Raw genomic sequence first — 15,055 nt, 5'->3', positions numbered from 1 at the left:
CGGAATAGATATAGAGAATGTGATATGTTATGTCCTTATGCATATGGTAGTATGTGAATGACGAAAGCAAGGTTATGGGTTAATGAAAATAACATGGGTGTATACATGGTGTGCTGATACAGTGATACTATTTGTGGAAAGGATCATAAGACCGATAAATGTCAAAAGAATGCATAAGCCGCGAGAATGTGAAATAAATTATGGGATGAGAATAGTCAAATGATATGTGATGCATATATTGTCATCGGGATTGGTCATGAGCTAAGGTTGATGGGCAAGGGTACATTGTTCATGAGTTATTGAGTTATAAGACATGATAGCGTTTTGTGATCACAAGATTGTATCCATTTAACAAAATTTCTATATTAAAATGTTGCTTTCATTAGTTTTATAAATTAATCATGAAACGATTAATCAAAAAGTTAACGTGTATTTCTTTAAGAAAAGTGAAAACTGAACTGTCAAATCGTAAGAGCTTCAAAGTTAGATTTAATTTATTTGGTATGCTATTTACTATGGTAAAAATAATGAGTGTTATTTAGTTTTATAGAATACTTTAATCTTATTTCTCAAACTAGGGTCTATTTAATTTGCGTTCAGGTTTATTGAATAAAACAAAGAGTCCTGATATATCATTTGATTATAAAAACCAATTGTTTGAGTGTGTTTTAAGGGCCTTATTTCCAACATTCTTGAGGTTCTCATGCCCAACAAAAGCCGTGATTTACCTTATTCAATTAGTTAGCACGAGTCAAGATTATACAGCTAAAAACACATTTCGTTAACTATTATGTAACAGCTCTCTCAATTATTTATATTTTAGTCTAGTTTATACGGTTAAAGACACACACATCTTTGGTCTTCCCAAACAAATCCCTTTTAACCATCTTTTAGTTCCGTAACCAATTACAAATTCTAATATGTGGTTGCTTGGTCAAGTTTTTATTGGCTTACGCTATCTATTGTCACAAATTTTCTTGAAATTTTGCTAAATTAATCATTGATTATAAAGATTAGATGAGTGGGTGCCTAATTTGATGCATAATATATTATAAACTTCTAACTTCCATGATCAAAGTCGTAAAGATACTTTACAATGCTAATATATAGCTTTTTAGGCAACTAATCTAAATCTAGTTGTGTACGTAATATATATTGGTACAAAATTTATTTATTGGCATCCTTATATGACACGTCTCCTTGATTTTTCTTTGTCAAAAATAAAATGATTGAACATATAATCATGAATTATAGCTCAAATATGAAATTTCAGATGTCCTTATTATATATATTGTTTACTTTAAGATTTTGTTTCCTCTTAGAGAAGTAAGAGAGAAGACATACGCATTACAGATCATTTAAAGAACCTAGAAATTAGTAGAATATAGCAGTAATTGTGAATTTGTGATTATTATTTTCATATTTGAATGTAAGTAGGATGATAATTGAGCTTTATTGAATTCTTAGGGTGGATGGTGCATTACCGGTCGAAACCCTCTACCCTGCCATCATTCGTTTACAACTCATCTCCCAGCTTTATATCTGTCACAACCCGTAGGTACTGGCACCAGTGTTTCTAAGCATACCCAGCCCATGCGTAGTTAAAATCATTATGCATTTGTGAAAGAGTAATTTAGCTAAAAATCCTCTATTTATTTGACAATAGGGTGGTATTTTAACATGCCTTTACACATCACCTTAAGACAATCTTCAGGCCATGTTAAATTCATACATCATAATTCAGTTTATTTTGAGAAATCTTGAAGCTCGTGACAATAGCGAGGTAATTTTAACATGATCTTACATATCACCTTAATTAAGACAATCTTCAAGCCATGTTAAATTCATAAATCATAATTCAGTTTATTTTGAGAAAATTTGAAGTTTGTGACGGTAAAGAGAACGAGTATGAAAAACTTTAATATTTTCAATAATTTATAAAGGTCCATTATTTTTTATTGATTTTTTTATTTTTACACTTTACATTTTCTTATTCGGTTTTCACCATTATAAGATTACAATTTATAAGAAGATGATTACAAACAATTTATTGCACACTATATAAGCTCTCCTTACAATTCCTAAGTTTAGTGTTTATATAATTAAAGGGAGCTTGTTTGAGAAGCATATCATAGTACGTATATTGTTTATTGTAGTTTTTTAATATGTTATGCAATAAACTATATTTGACAATTTGCTAAATCACCAAACTTAGAGACACCAAATCCATAATTTTGTTTTGCATGTTTTCTTATTGTACGTTGTCCTTATGCTAGTGTATGTAGACAAACCCAATTATTTTATATCACTCTCGAGTGAATCATATGGTCTCATTTTAAATTCACAAATACTTTCTCTCGAAAAAGTAAAACAATAAAGTATTCGATGATTTAATATTGGGAGGTAGAGCAGACCAAGTTTTATTATTTATTTGTAAAAGAATCTTTATCAAAGATATATCGAGTTAACCTGAATATATTAGATTTAAAAAAAGCTGTTTCTAATTTTTTACTATAGTTTTCATCCATCGAGAAGACCTCAAACTTTTGCATAGCTAGCTAGAGATACACATCACGAACCATGTAACCTGGAGATGACCTTGAAAGTTGCATGCTGAAACCAAAGGTGTTATATGGTTTGATTTTACCGTTTTGACTTATCCATTAGTAAATTGAATAATTTTTTTTTTTTTTTTTTTGAAAATGCTATTAAACGATTTGCATCAAACAATTTACAATAAAGTGACAGGTAAGCGGGCAACAAACTGCGACACAACTCCCCTTTTGGATAGCAATTATGTGTTTCTGTTCTTTGTGCGAAAGAGTGATCGTTTTTATATGATAATCCTGGGTGTCCGGGCTTAAAAAATCAGTTGATATGATATTAAAGAATAAAGATGACAGTTGATTGATGAAACCAATCAATAAAACCCTTCATATTATAAATCTCTATTATTGATGTTAAGTTAATGATAATGAGAGTCAAAAACAAATTGACATTGTATTACAGTTTTCAACAACCAAATCTTAATTAGGTTTAATATGAATATTATATACGACTTTGTTCGTCTTAAACCTTGCTGTTAAGCAGTTTTGAAATATGGTATTTTTTTCGCCCTTATTGTTGATTTTATGGTATGGTGCCATATGGTATTTGAACATTTTAAGTTACTTGCAGTATTTTTATTTCAAATCATTGTAGAAAATCTGAGAATGCTCATCATCCATGTGTGTTGTTTTTTGTAAAACCTAACCGAATGTCCGAATGTTGTTTAACTCAATATACTAATCTATTTCTTTATTTTTACTTCACATTACTCTACCAGTCTAACTTTGAAACTAGATTTAGCAAACACGTATTGTCACATATTTTTACCTAGTTAGGAATCTTGCAACTTGCGGAATTGGAGAGGAGGTGAACATTTGAGGCTTTTGAGAAGCGGGCCTTCGGGCGGCGAACAAGAGATGATGGGCTTTGGCTACCCAACGATGTTTGCGATCACAAACGTATGAGGTAGTTTTTTGCCGGTAGTCGAACTTTATTCATTGATCATTTAAAAAAAAGGAAACTTACAACTTACTTTATATATGTTTTATACAATTATATACCTTATAAATATGTAAGTCCATATATAGATATTTTCTTTCAGTTTGATAAAAGCTTACTTAACCTTGTAAGTTGTAACAATTTGTAATGAAGTTTTAAACATAAAATCATATTTACGTATTTCTCTCCTTCTCTGTGTTAGCTTAGATTATATTAAATTTATGTTTATACAAACGTAAATATTGTATTAGATCATCTAATCTATTGACTACCGTGACGACTGAATCTTTATATTAAAAAAATTCAAGATACAATAACGATCTACACATGAGCAAAAATCGATCTGTAGACATTTAAAGAAGTAAAGATCTACGACAAAAGAATTTCTTCAGTAAATGTCTGATTGTCTTCAATTTTATCATGAAATGAGAGTAAACACATACACAATTGATCATGCAAGATCACTGCCGATTTAAGACTAATTATAATTATATTCTATGTCTTCAGTAAAAGCTTTGACTTTGTACAATGATCTATTCTTATTATAGATCTAAATGACATGCATATACCCACTAATCATCGGAAAAAACCGTTACTTACAACTTACAAGACATTAAAAATGGTAGGAAACTAGTTAAGAACATAAAACCAACGGTTATGTTCAAATACATACTCTTGTCAAACTAGAAAGTCATAGGAAGATTTCAAACTGACTCCGATCGAACTCAAACTAGCGATATTGGACCGTTTAATCGAACTCTACGATATTAGATTTTAGATTTTCGTTTTTCAATTTCTAGCTTTTAAATTTTAGAATTCTGTCCGGATTATTGTGTCTTTTTATTTATTATTGTGTTTTGTTGGAGTTAATTCCCGAACCGAGTTATGGGTCGGGAAGGTGGGGCCAGTTCGAGCTAATGGATCCAAGTTTTTTTTTATTTTCGTCATTGTGCATTTTTCCCCTCAACATTGTGCTAAATTACTCAAGATTGTGTTATATGTTGTTTGCATTATTTCATATTTATGTCATTGCGTTATAATAAATTGTTTATAAGTATATATACAAAAATTATAAAACAAAAATGAAAAATACATGGGTAGCCAAATAACCTACCACTCTACTGGCAGATTCTTCTTCGACAGGATTATTTTTTTGGCCATCTTTTCCGTCACAGGCCATATAACGTACAAAAGCCTATCAAATCTGTAAACAATAAAACAAAAGACTTTACCATTTACCTGAAACAAAAAAATGTAACATGTCTATACATTATTTAGTTTTGGGTTATATAAAGATAACCTAACTAACCACAAACAACTTGGATTTTAATATATTTCAGTTGTTACAAAAATATTAAAAGTAAGTGACTAAGAAAATAACACTTAATTACTTGCAACTACAAATCTGTTTGACGCGTACGCCAATTTTCCGTTAGAAATTTGTAGGAAACAATAATTAAGTTTTATAATTATTCAACCTGATTCATTTACGTAGACAATTATAACATTTCTTTGCCAACAAAGTTAGAACTGTTTTAGATCAAGCACTCATTAAGTCCATGATTATGTGATAGACACTTTATCTAATCCAAATACTTTTTTAAGTTAACCATTCAGTTAGTTCTATTTGATAAGTATAACTCAAACTATTTATTAATTATTTAAATTCACGTTTTATCTCACTCAAATGGCCCTTCCAGCCTCACCCATCCACATGGATGCATCCGCCACAAATGTCTAGAGACGTAGCCATAATATCCATTTTCTGTAGATCGACTGGCCGGCTCTTCCGTGGGTCAGAGGCTCCTAACTTTCCAAGTTATTTTTGTCGTTTGAGAGTCCACCATTGCGGATGGTTTTATGTCTATTGTTGGGGATGAATTCACAACCACCTATTTGGCTAGTTTGGTTTGATTTAAACATTTAATAACCAACCAAATACTCGACCATTTAAATGACAATAGTTGGCAGCTATTTGTGGCACTCTCTATTGTCACATGACTTGATCTTTCAATACAAATAAAGACAGAACAATTATCTTTACAAAATAATAAGTATGCAATAAATATAATAAAATATCATACGATCAATTTAAATTAGAGTTTTTTAAGGAAAAATATGTGATATAAGAATTTTGAGTTTATATATTTTTAATATTTGTAATTCATTTGTTTTTAATATTACATGGTCCTATCATTTTAATTAGTTTCAATTGCCATCAAAAACAGGTAATTTTTGTTCACACACCACTTGAAATGTCATTTTCTTTCAATAAGTTTGGCAACTACCATAGCATGGGCCTCCATCTATGTGGGTTAAGTAATTTGCATTATTAAAATTTAAACAATATTTCATGTTTATAGTTGGTTGGGATCGGGAATAAAACCGGAAACTCATGATATTACGATCCGACGGGTTCGGATCACATGTGGATACATGTTGCGGTTATGCGTAAATGGCAACATGCATAAGGATTAGGCAAATTCCACTAATAGGAAAACAAGTGATCGCTTACCGTTTTGTTAGTGACCATCATCATGATACTGACATCTAAACCATATAAACACACCATGTTAAAGTAAGAAAATGTACACAATATTCACACACGTGCTTAACTTTTATTAGTTTTGCAAAAACAATATTGATTCTCACGTCTGATGTGGCCATAGAGAGAGCTCTTTTCATGTAGCGAGGCTTACGACTTCGATTTTGCAAGTTTATCAAAACTTAAACAAAGGAGATTACAAGTTCAAGGCTCAGAATATTGTTTAGAAGATGATTCTACAAAACCATTGCTGGAGCCGACATTTTCCTGTACATCTAATTGATGTTTATAATTGTTAAAGATCACCTTAAAAAGACGTACAATAGTAAGTCACATCAAATGATTTGAGACAGTTGTAAGAGTAGAGGGTACTTATGAAACAATAGAGATAATCAGAGATGTTCATGCTAAAATTTAAACAAGTGTTCATGCATTTGTGGGGGGTACCGACTTCTTCACAATGACATAGCCATAGTCATAGATGGTGATTAGACGTTACCATAGGATGGGCTAGGTAGAGAGAAAGATGTCGGTGAAACAAGGGGGTTTCCATATAAAGTACATATAAATTTATAGATGTCAAGAAGACATAAACTCGTGCGTTAAAGGTAGAGAAATAAGAATGTTGAGATAAATGTGTAGACAAAAAAAGTTGAATTAAATAACACTTGAGATTTTTTTTAAAAGATTATGAGTCATTATTAGAGTAAGATAGGAAAGCATACGACAACATCAGTTAAGAAATTATAATTGCAAATTCAACTTCTTCAAACTCCAATTTCTTTGAAGAAGTTTATTCTATTAAAAAGTAGTTACGAGTACCAAACAACCATGGAGTACGAGACCTTTTTGTTTGGTCACATGATGGGCAGATAAATAAATAAAAGTATTATTGCATTAAATTGTTTTGAGTTTAAATAAACTAGGACCACTTTATGAATTGATGAGGAATTATCTTCTTGAAGAGCGGGACCAATTTATTTATGGCAAAGTGAAAACGGATATATTTTTTTGTATCGTACATAAATTATGAAGGTATTCGTGTACAGAACAAAAACATTTATGCTTAGAGCCCAACAACATGCAATGGAGCATATCTATGAGTTTCGATTCGGCTAAAAAATGTTTAAAGCCTGAAAAATATGACTCAAAAATCAAAATAATAACTCGTATTCGAAATTTTTGTTAAATACATTTAGAGTTAAGTGTCATTTTAGTACATATGGTTTGGTCAACTACGTAACTTTAGTACATATTCTTTATTTTATACAAATGACTACCTCAGTTTTAAAAAACTTACACTTTTAGTAATTTTTTTCTAACCCCCTCTATTTTTTTCGTTAAGTCAGGGATAACTTGATAACTTCATTATTTTCTTTGTTTTTTCTTTTCTTTTAAACACTTATAGCTTGTAAACCCTAAATCCCCAAATCAAAACATCAAAATCCAAATCCTAAATCCCAAAATATCGTAAAACTTCAAACCCTATGATGGAGAAAGGGTTTGGGGATTTAGGATTTGGATTTTGATGTTATGATTGTAGATTTGGGGTTTACAACATATAAGTGTTTAAAAAAAAGGAAAAAACCAAAAAAAATAACGATGTTACCAAATTATCTCTGACTTAACAGAAAAAAGTAGACGGGGTTAGAAAAAAAGTACTAAAAATGCAAGTTTTTTGAAACTGAGGTAGCCATTTGTACAAATTAAAAATAAGTACCAAAGTTGCGTAGTTAACCAAACCACGTGTACTAAAATGACACTTAACACAAACATTTATATATGAAACGTTTGGTATAAAATAATGAATTTTAACCACAAATCAAATAACCAGCACTTATATAAGTTCAAGAAGATTTGGTTCCTAGTTTTGGTGCGCCTCATTTTTTTCATAACGAGGAATAACCAAACCAAATTGTATTTTCAGTTTTCAGAAAATAGAACAAGAAAAACTTAAATGTTATTTTTAATTACTTATTTATTTAACTTCGATTTTTAGGGCATGAGTAGTGGGGCGTTGCCCATCCCATGTAACGGTAACACATTTTTAATGCCTAAAAACCACCATGGCTCTTACTTACATGAGATGTTTCTGTCAGTTTCTCATTCATAGCGTTTTTTACCATGACAAGATTTTTTGCCTTTTTCTCCTCAATCACACTTTCAAATGGTTTGCATACAATTTACATCATTCCATTTCAGTTTAAACATTATCTAATCATTACAATAGGTTTCAATTACTACACATAAAAATTGAAAACCCACAAATCCATTCGCTGTTGATATGACATGGCGTTTCCAACTTTCACCACAATACCCACAGATTGTCCGTTGAGGTCAAGGCCAACAAGGGCACAAACGATGAACTTTGCCACATTACCCGTGAACACCACAATGGGTGTCAGCGATGGTGGCGCGAATATGCCAGCGTGAGCCCACTCACATGCTAATGAACAAATTGGATGAGAACGTTTGAGAAAAGTTGCTCATGAGCAGCGGCTTTATTCACATCTAGGTCAAGTGAGTGAGCAGAGACTTTATCCAAGACTCACTTAGCTATAAGTAGGATACGGCGCAATTAAAAGAAGGGAAAATTCCTAAAATAGTCCATTATGGTTTGTGTTTCCAATTTTATCCCTCATAATTCAAGTTTCCAATTTTATCTCTTTCGTATCTCATCGCCGACGACATGATAGCGAACACCGACGACATGATAGCGAACACCGACAATGCGTTACCGAAACAAATAGGATAACGACACGTGGCACAAGTTGGCTGGAATAGGTCGCTGCTGCATGTTAACATGACGCCGGGACCCTACGTTAGTGATAACATGACGTCGGGACCTTACGTTAGTGATAACATGACGCTGGGACCCTACGTTAGTGATAACGCTGAAACGACATGTTAGGTTATATAACATGACGCCGGGACCCTACGTTAGTGATAACGCATCACTACTACCATACGTTAGCAACAAAACGCATTGTCAACCCTATGTTATACAACGCATCGGTAACGCATCGTCGGTGTTCGCTATCATGTCGTCGGCGACGAGATACCAAAGGAATAAAATTGGAAACCTGAATTATGAGAGGCAAACTTGGAACACTAACTATAAATATACTATTTTGGGAATTTTCCCTTAAAAAAATCATTAATGTGAGCCAACAAAACTCTGCAGCGTATAGTCTTATCTTTAATTCATTTTCTGTTTAAGTAATTCGTTTAGAGTGTTGATTACGTTTTTAATTGAAGAAGAATACAATTAAGACAAAAATAGTATTACGTGTCACAAAAGAGATATTACAGGTTACGGTGGGACCAGGATCCACTTGCTCTTAGTTCTAGGGGCCTTTTTCACTGTTCTCACTCACCTCCTTCACAACATTTTTGAAAGTTCAAAATCACACTCTCTCTCTCTCACATACACATACTCTCTCACTAGACACCAAATTGTTAATGTAAATTCTTCTCTCTGTACACTTACATTATATCAATTTCATATATTATTATTATTATTAGGTTGTAAACTCCGGTAACGGTAATTGTGTTGTAGGTTGAATATGGAGAGAGATAAGCGGAAGAAATCGAAGTTACCGTGCCTCTTTGGAGGTGAAAATTAAACTCTACTTCAGTAATTCTCGTGTTAGGTTTGTTGTTGAGGATATTGAGCTGTTAGACTGAAAGCAGTACAGTACAGTGAGAGTTTGTTTAAAATTGATATAATATTTGCTCAGTTTGGTAGATGTGTTTTATTTTAGTCATTTTATGCTGTGAATATTAGGTTTTGCATGTTAGGAAGAAAATTGAAGGATTTGAAGCCATATATGTAGTTATGTGAATTCTATGTTGATGAAGTGAAAATTAGGGTTTGATTTGTGATTGTTATTTTTTTTTTGCTGTGTTTTAATGTGATTTTATTATGAACTGTGAGACCTAGGGTTGACTGTAGAGTCGGCTTCTCGGGCGGTGGTGGTTTATGGTGATTTGTTTCCTTTTATAAGTTGTTGAGTTATGGTGGTGCAGGGCATGGCATGGTGCTCTGAATGCCTACCAGTTGAGTGTGGATTTAGCTAATCTAGATGCTTAAATGCTTTTTTAAGCTGCCTATTTGCTTTTATTTGTTTAATGTTTAATAATATTGCCTTTAATTTGAACTAAATAGTTCTGTTTTTGTAATTCTGCTAGCTAGGACACATGGTTCTAGTTACAAGTTGTCTGGTGATAATTTGCTTGATCTAGCTATGAAATTATGTTATTATCTGACAATTAATGATGCATTTCTGCATTTGAGCAAACATTAATAACTTTTTCCAGGGAATGGAGATAGCCAGAACCGGAAAACTGTTCACGCTAGGTTCCAGAGTGATGATTTCACGGAGCAAAAGAAGGTGAGACAAAGCTTTATAACTTAGTTTTGCATGTTCTTTTACAGTCACTAGGTCATGAGCTAATTTACTGTGATTAATTTACGCAAGTTATGAGGGCCGCTGTGTTCTACGTTCTCTGCATTTTTTATGTTAAGAGAAGTTAACATGTGACTAAATCAATTTGGTGATTGCAGTTCACGTATGAAACTGGGCAAACGTCTTCTAAACAAGTTTATGGGACACCCATGAAGACATTATTGGCTAAAGAAATGATGAATGAAACTTCAGCCAAAAAGCGGTCACCAAGTCTTATAGCCAAGCTTATGGGTCTAGATGGACTGCCATCTCCACAGCCTCTTCACAGACAACAAAAAAAGGTGCCTGAGAGTTCCAAGAATACTGTCAAGAAGAATGAAAAGTCATTCAATCATCAGTTAGATAGGAAGACCACAGTGGAACTACAACATTTCAAAGATGTGTATGAAGATCCAGAAGCATCACATGTTGGAAATCAGCTTTATTCACCGCAATTCACTGCAAAACGGAGATCCACGAAGCTGGAATTAGGGTATATCCAGGAAAGATGTGATGAAATGCTTAGAGAGTCGATTGCAATCAAAACCAAACTTGAAAGAGTAGATTCCAACTCAGACTTGATGCTCAGTTTTCTGCATAAGGATCAACAAGACAACCCTTATGGTCCTCTCTGCAATCAGATAACACTTTTAAAGCCTTCAAATGCTGTCAGACACGGGTCCAGTGTAAAAGTCTTGCAAGAAACAGTAAACCATCATGTTCCTGTTTCTCATCAAAGAAATGAAGATGCGCATTCAGGCTATTCATGTCACAGTAATAATAGCTCCCGTAGATCGTCAAGATATCAGCCAGAAAGGAAAGATGCAACCACCATTTCCCCTACAAGAATTGTGGTCCTTAAGCCAAATCTTGCAAAGATCTACAATGATACAGAGTCAGAATTGTACAAGGGCTCGCCAAATGAATTCAAATCTTCCAGACACAAGTCCAAAGAAGCTAGAGATATTGCAAGACAAATTACTACTCAAATGAAAGAGGGTTTTGAAAGTGGGCATATTAGTTTATTTGATTCTGGTTTTATAGAATATGCAAGTGCATATGCTAGTGAATCAGAAATGATGGCGGTTTCTCCACAGAATTCATTTCACCAAAGTGCGAGGGCCCGCCCCAGACGTTCACACTCTAATATGTCTGAATCTGCAGTGATTAAGGAAGCAAAAAAGAGAATGTCACAAAGGTGGAAAACTCATGGATATAAAGATATGGGAGTTGGTAAAAATAACACACTGGAAGAAATGCTTTCGGTTCCCAACATTGAAACACGGCGCAATAAAACTGGATATGCAGCGGGCCCGGTTGGAGTCAATGATGAATATGGTTGGAGAGATGAATACCTCAGAAACACATCAAGATCAAGATCTCTTTCTCCGTCTTCCCACAATCGAATCCATAAAACGAGTAACTATTATGAAGTTAATGCTGATGAGAAGATGATGGTGCATAACGAGCCTGTTAAGCGAGGTAAAAGTAAGGGGGTAACGGGTAAATTAAGCCACAGAGAAGAACCACCGTCCAAAATTTTAAGACCTAACAGCAGAAGATGTCAGTCCTCACAACATTGCAATGCATGTGTTCATGAATTTGATTACGTTTCCCCGATCGAGACTTGCTTTGAGAACGAGGATCCTGTTGAACAAGAGTTACTGACTTCTGATATTCAAAATGCTACCACAAAGTCACCTTCTGTTATCGATGTTTGCATGCTAGGAGATGCAGATTCATCATCTGTTAATGAAGACAGTTTAAATTCACAGGTTTGCTTATTTACCATATTGACACTTGGCATTGATTACTTCTTTTTAGTATTGTGTGAAGGCATGATATTAGTAAATGTAAGCGTTTTTCGTTGACAATGATTATTGAGAGAAATAATTTGAATTTTTAACTTTATATTTTAGTGGCTATTAGTTATGTTTTAACTTTCACTTTCTAGAAGCCTGTAATAACCATGGCCTGCAAACTCACAGGGTACTGTTTGCACTCAGTTGTCTGGACCCGAGCCAGAATCTTCTGAAGGCTCGAAGGAGTTTGACCAACATGGTCAAACTTCAGTACTGGAAGTTCCTCCTACAGAAGATGCATCATCCGGTTCCGATTGCTTCGAGAGAGTCAGTTCGCGAATACATGGTAACTAGTGTTTCAAACTCCTTAATTCCATTTTTTTTTCTAAGTTATAAATATGTAAGTATGAACACCTCTGCGTTTTCAGCGCTAAGGAAGCAACTTCATCTGCTGAAAATGGAGTCAGAATCAGTTTATGATAGCGCAAATGACGAAGAAACCGAACAAAGATCATCATCATTTACAGTTTCCGAGTCAGAAAACTGGGAATCGACATACTTAACAGATCTGCTACATGGCTCCGGTTTCTATGACCATGACCCGTATACATTCATAACCACATTTTACTCTGTAGACTGTCCTATAGATCCTATATTATTCGATCATCTGGAAAAGAAATACTCCCAAGATGCAACCGTTTCAAGATCCGAAAGGCATTTGTTTCATGACCGCATAAACGAAGCAATGCTAGTCCTTTCAAAGATTATGGTATCAACCCCGTTAGGCCAACGAGGAATTCAAATGACATTGGTTGAAATAGGATTTGAAGATCAGTTACAGAAGGTGCTTGCTAAGCAAGAAAGAGATGCAAATGAGGAGTTTGAGGATATATCTATCGATAAGGATCTGGATTGGTTCGAACCGATTGATGAAATGGATGCTGTCGGTAAGCAAATTGCGGAGGTGTTGTTAGATGAGTTAGTAATGGAAATTGCAGGTGGATGGTAGGAGTAAGGGTTTAGGTTTTAGGAATAGAATCACGTGAACAAATAACCGGAACAAAGAACCAGAACCAAGTTTAGGTGTTCTTGTTAAATGTTCAGATGTTGTACAAGGTGATGTTGGATTTAAAATGTAATGATGATAAATGTTGTTGAGCCATTATAACACAGGATGGGCATTAATGACCTTGGATTATTTTCATGTCTTCGTAAATGTTCATTTTATTATTGCAAAAAATAACCATCATCGTCATATAAAGTATAACTTTCATTAAAAGACGCTTGCAAGAAGCTAGGCATGAAAATAATAAACGACACAATCTTTTCAAGGTACCCCTTTGACCAACACCTAATCTTCCCATGTTTCACTGGGAATACGGAATTGGGGTTAAATAATCAATCAAAGAGTGTGGCTTATTATTCAAGTAATCAGTTTTTGGTCAAGTTGTTGAGTTTGTTATTCATAACCTCAGCTGTGGAGATGTATCTATAGAAATTGAATTTTGATCAACTAAAACACATATTAAAGGTAATAACAAGCAAAACAACAAACCGATCTTAGCTCAGTTGGTAGAGCGGAGGACTGTAGTGGGTATCATCTCAAAGTTATCCTTAGGTCGCTGGTTTGAATCCGGCAGGTCGGAATTTTTATTATTTCTTTTGTAGAAATGTTATTTTGTACAATACCAAACTTGTATGGATATACTTAATGGAGGCAATGGGCAATAACTTTAAGAAAATGAAAAGCTATCTCAATTTGGATAGAGACGTCCTTTGTTGTTATGCGTTAAAACGAGCTGGGATCTTGCTAAAAATAGAAGTTTCTGTGAATTTTTGTCGGATCCATTTGAAGGGATGTCTACTCTCCGGTTAATAGACGTTCTTGTGTTTGGATGAACATGTGAAAGTTTGTTTATAGACGTTCTTGTGTTTGGATGAACATGTGAAAGTTTGTTTGTATAGACCTAATTGAAGTATCCGATTGTCAGGCTTTTTTGTTTGTATAGACCTTACTGAAGTATCCAATTGTCAAGCTTAAGGACACCAGGTTTGTTGTTAGGCAAACCGTGTTGAAGGCGGAATTAGGAAAAAATGCTAAGCATGAGAAAGCATGTGCCGATAATCAACATTTGTCATTCCTTTTGTTTTTGATACATTTGGGTCTCTTGACCCCGAAAAGAGTTAAGCAGGTCATGAACAGTAACTTATCGACGCCAAAAAATTATAACTTTGTTTTCAGTAGGATCAATTTTATCATTCAAAAGAGGGTGATGGTGCAACTTGTTATCAGCTTACATGATTCTATGTTGTAATTGGATATTTTGTTTAATGAAGATGAGCTTGTTAAAGAAAAAATTTTAAAAAATTTTGGACTTGATGCGTTGATGGTGGGAATGGGGATGTCTTTCGAGCCCATCGAACTATGACCCATACAAACAAACTATTTGTTATTGTTTTTATAAAAAAGAATAGACTCACAAAATGGCCCATACAACTATTGTTCTTATAGAAGTCAAGCAGGTAAAAAAAACTTTAAAATCTACTAATCAATATGATAGCTTAATCATAGGTTACATGTAAATGTTAATGACCAAGTATAACAAATAACATGTATTCTACAAGACCATCATCAACCGTTAGCTTCTATGACCATACATTTTTTCATCGAAGTTTTTTTAGACGAGATTATTTTCTCACGTTCAAACCATGAA

The 15,055-nt window shown here is 33.7% G+C and overlaps 1 protein-coding gene and 1 non-coding gene across 3 annotated transcripts; both read left to right on the top strand.

The window, feature by feature from the left end:
• The first annotated feature begins 9,656 nt into the window (after positions 1–9,656).
• LOC143589431 (uncharacterized) lies at positions 9,657–13,399 on the top strand. 2 transcript variants are annotated; one of them, XM_077070192.1, is made up of 5 exons: positions 9,657–9,706; positions 10,412–10,485; positions 10,659–12,314; positions 12,546–12,687; positions 12,770–13,399. In XM_077070192.1, the coding sequence occupies exons 1-5, from the start codon at positions 9,658–9,660 to the stop codon at positions 13,348–13,350; spliced, it is 2,502 nt and encodes an 833-aa protein (XP_076926307.1). In that variant the 5' UTR covers position 9,657; the 3' UTR covers positions 13,351–13,399. The 2 variants fall into 2 exon arrangements, with proteins under 2 accessions (XP_076926307.1, XP_076926306.1); XM_077070191.1 differs by having other exon boundaries at positions 12,528–12,687; positions 12,770–13,398.
• A 496-nt stretch (positions 13,400–13,895) lies between these two features.
• TRNAY-GUA (transfer RNA tyrosine (anticodon GUA)) lies at positions 13,896–13,987 on the top strand. Its single transcript is given in 2 exon segments — positions 13,896–13,932; positions 13,952–13,987. It is a non-coding gene; the product is annotated as a tRNA-Tyr (tRNA).
• The last annotated feature ends 1,068 nt before the right edge of the window (positions 13,988–15,055 follow it).

This window comes from Bidens hawaiensis, unplaced genomic scaffold (genome assembly GCF_021521415.1).
Source record: "Bidens hawaiensis isolate Kalapana, Puna unplaced genomic scaffold, B.hawaiensis_p1.1 tig00037561_1, whole genome shotgun sequence".
NCBI classification, from domain to species: Eukaryota; Viridiplantae; Streptophyta; class Magnoliopsida; order Asterales; family Asteraceae; genus Bidens; species Bidens hawaiensis.
The sequence above is the reverse complement of the archived record's forward strand: the minus strand, read 5'-3'. Positions and strand labels throughout refer to the sequence as shown.

Bases quoted from the DNA above. Each gene is read 5' to 3' on its own strand.
- LOC143589431 (XM_077070191.1), top strand. From the start codon at position 9,658: ATGGAGAGAGATAAGCGGAAGAAATCGAAGTTACCGTGCCTCTTTGGA. The intron at 9,707-10,411 runs GTGAAAATTAAA...AACTTTTTCCAG, and splicing joins GTTACCGTGCCTCTTTGGAG to GGAATGGAGATAGCCAGAAC. The intron at 12,315-12,527 runs GTTTGCTTATTT...GCAAACTCACAG, and splicing joins AAGACAGTTTAAATTCACAG to GGTACTGTTTGCACTCAGTT.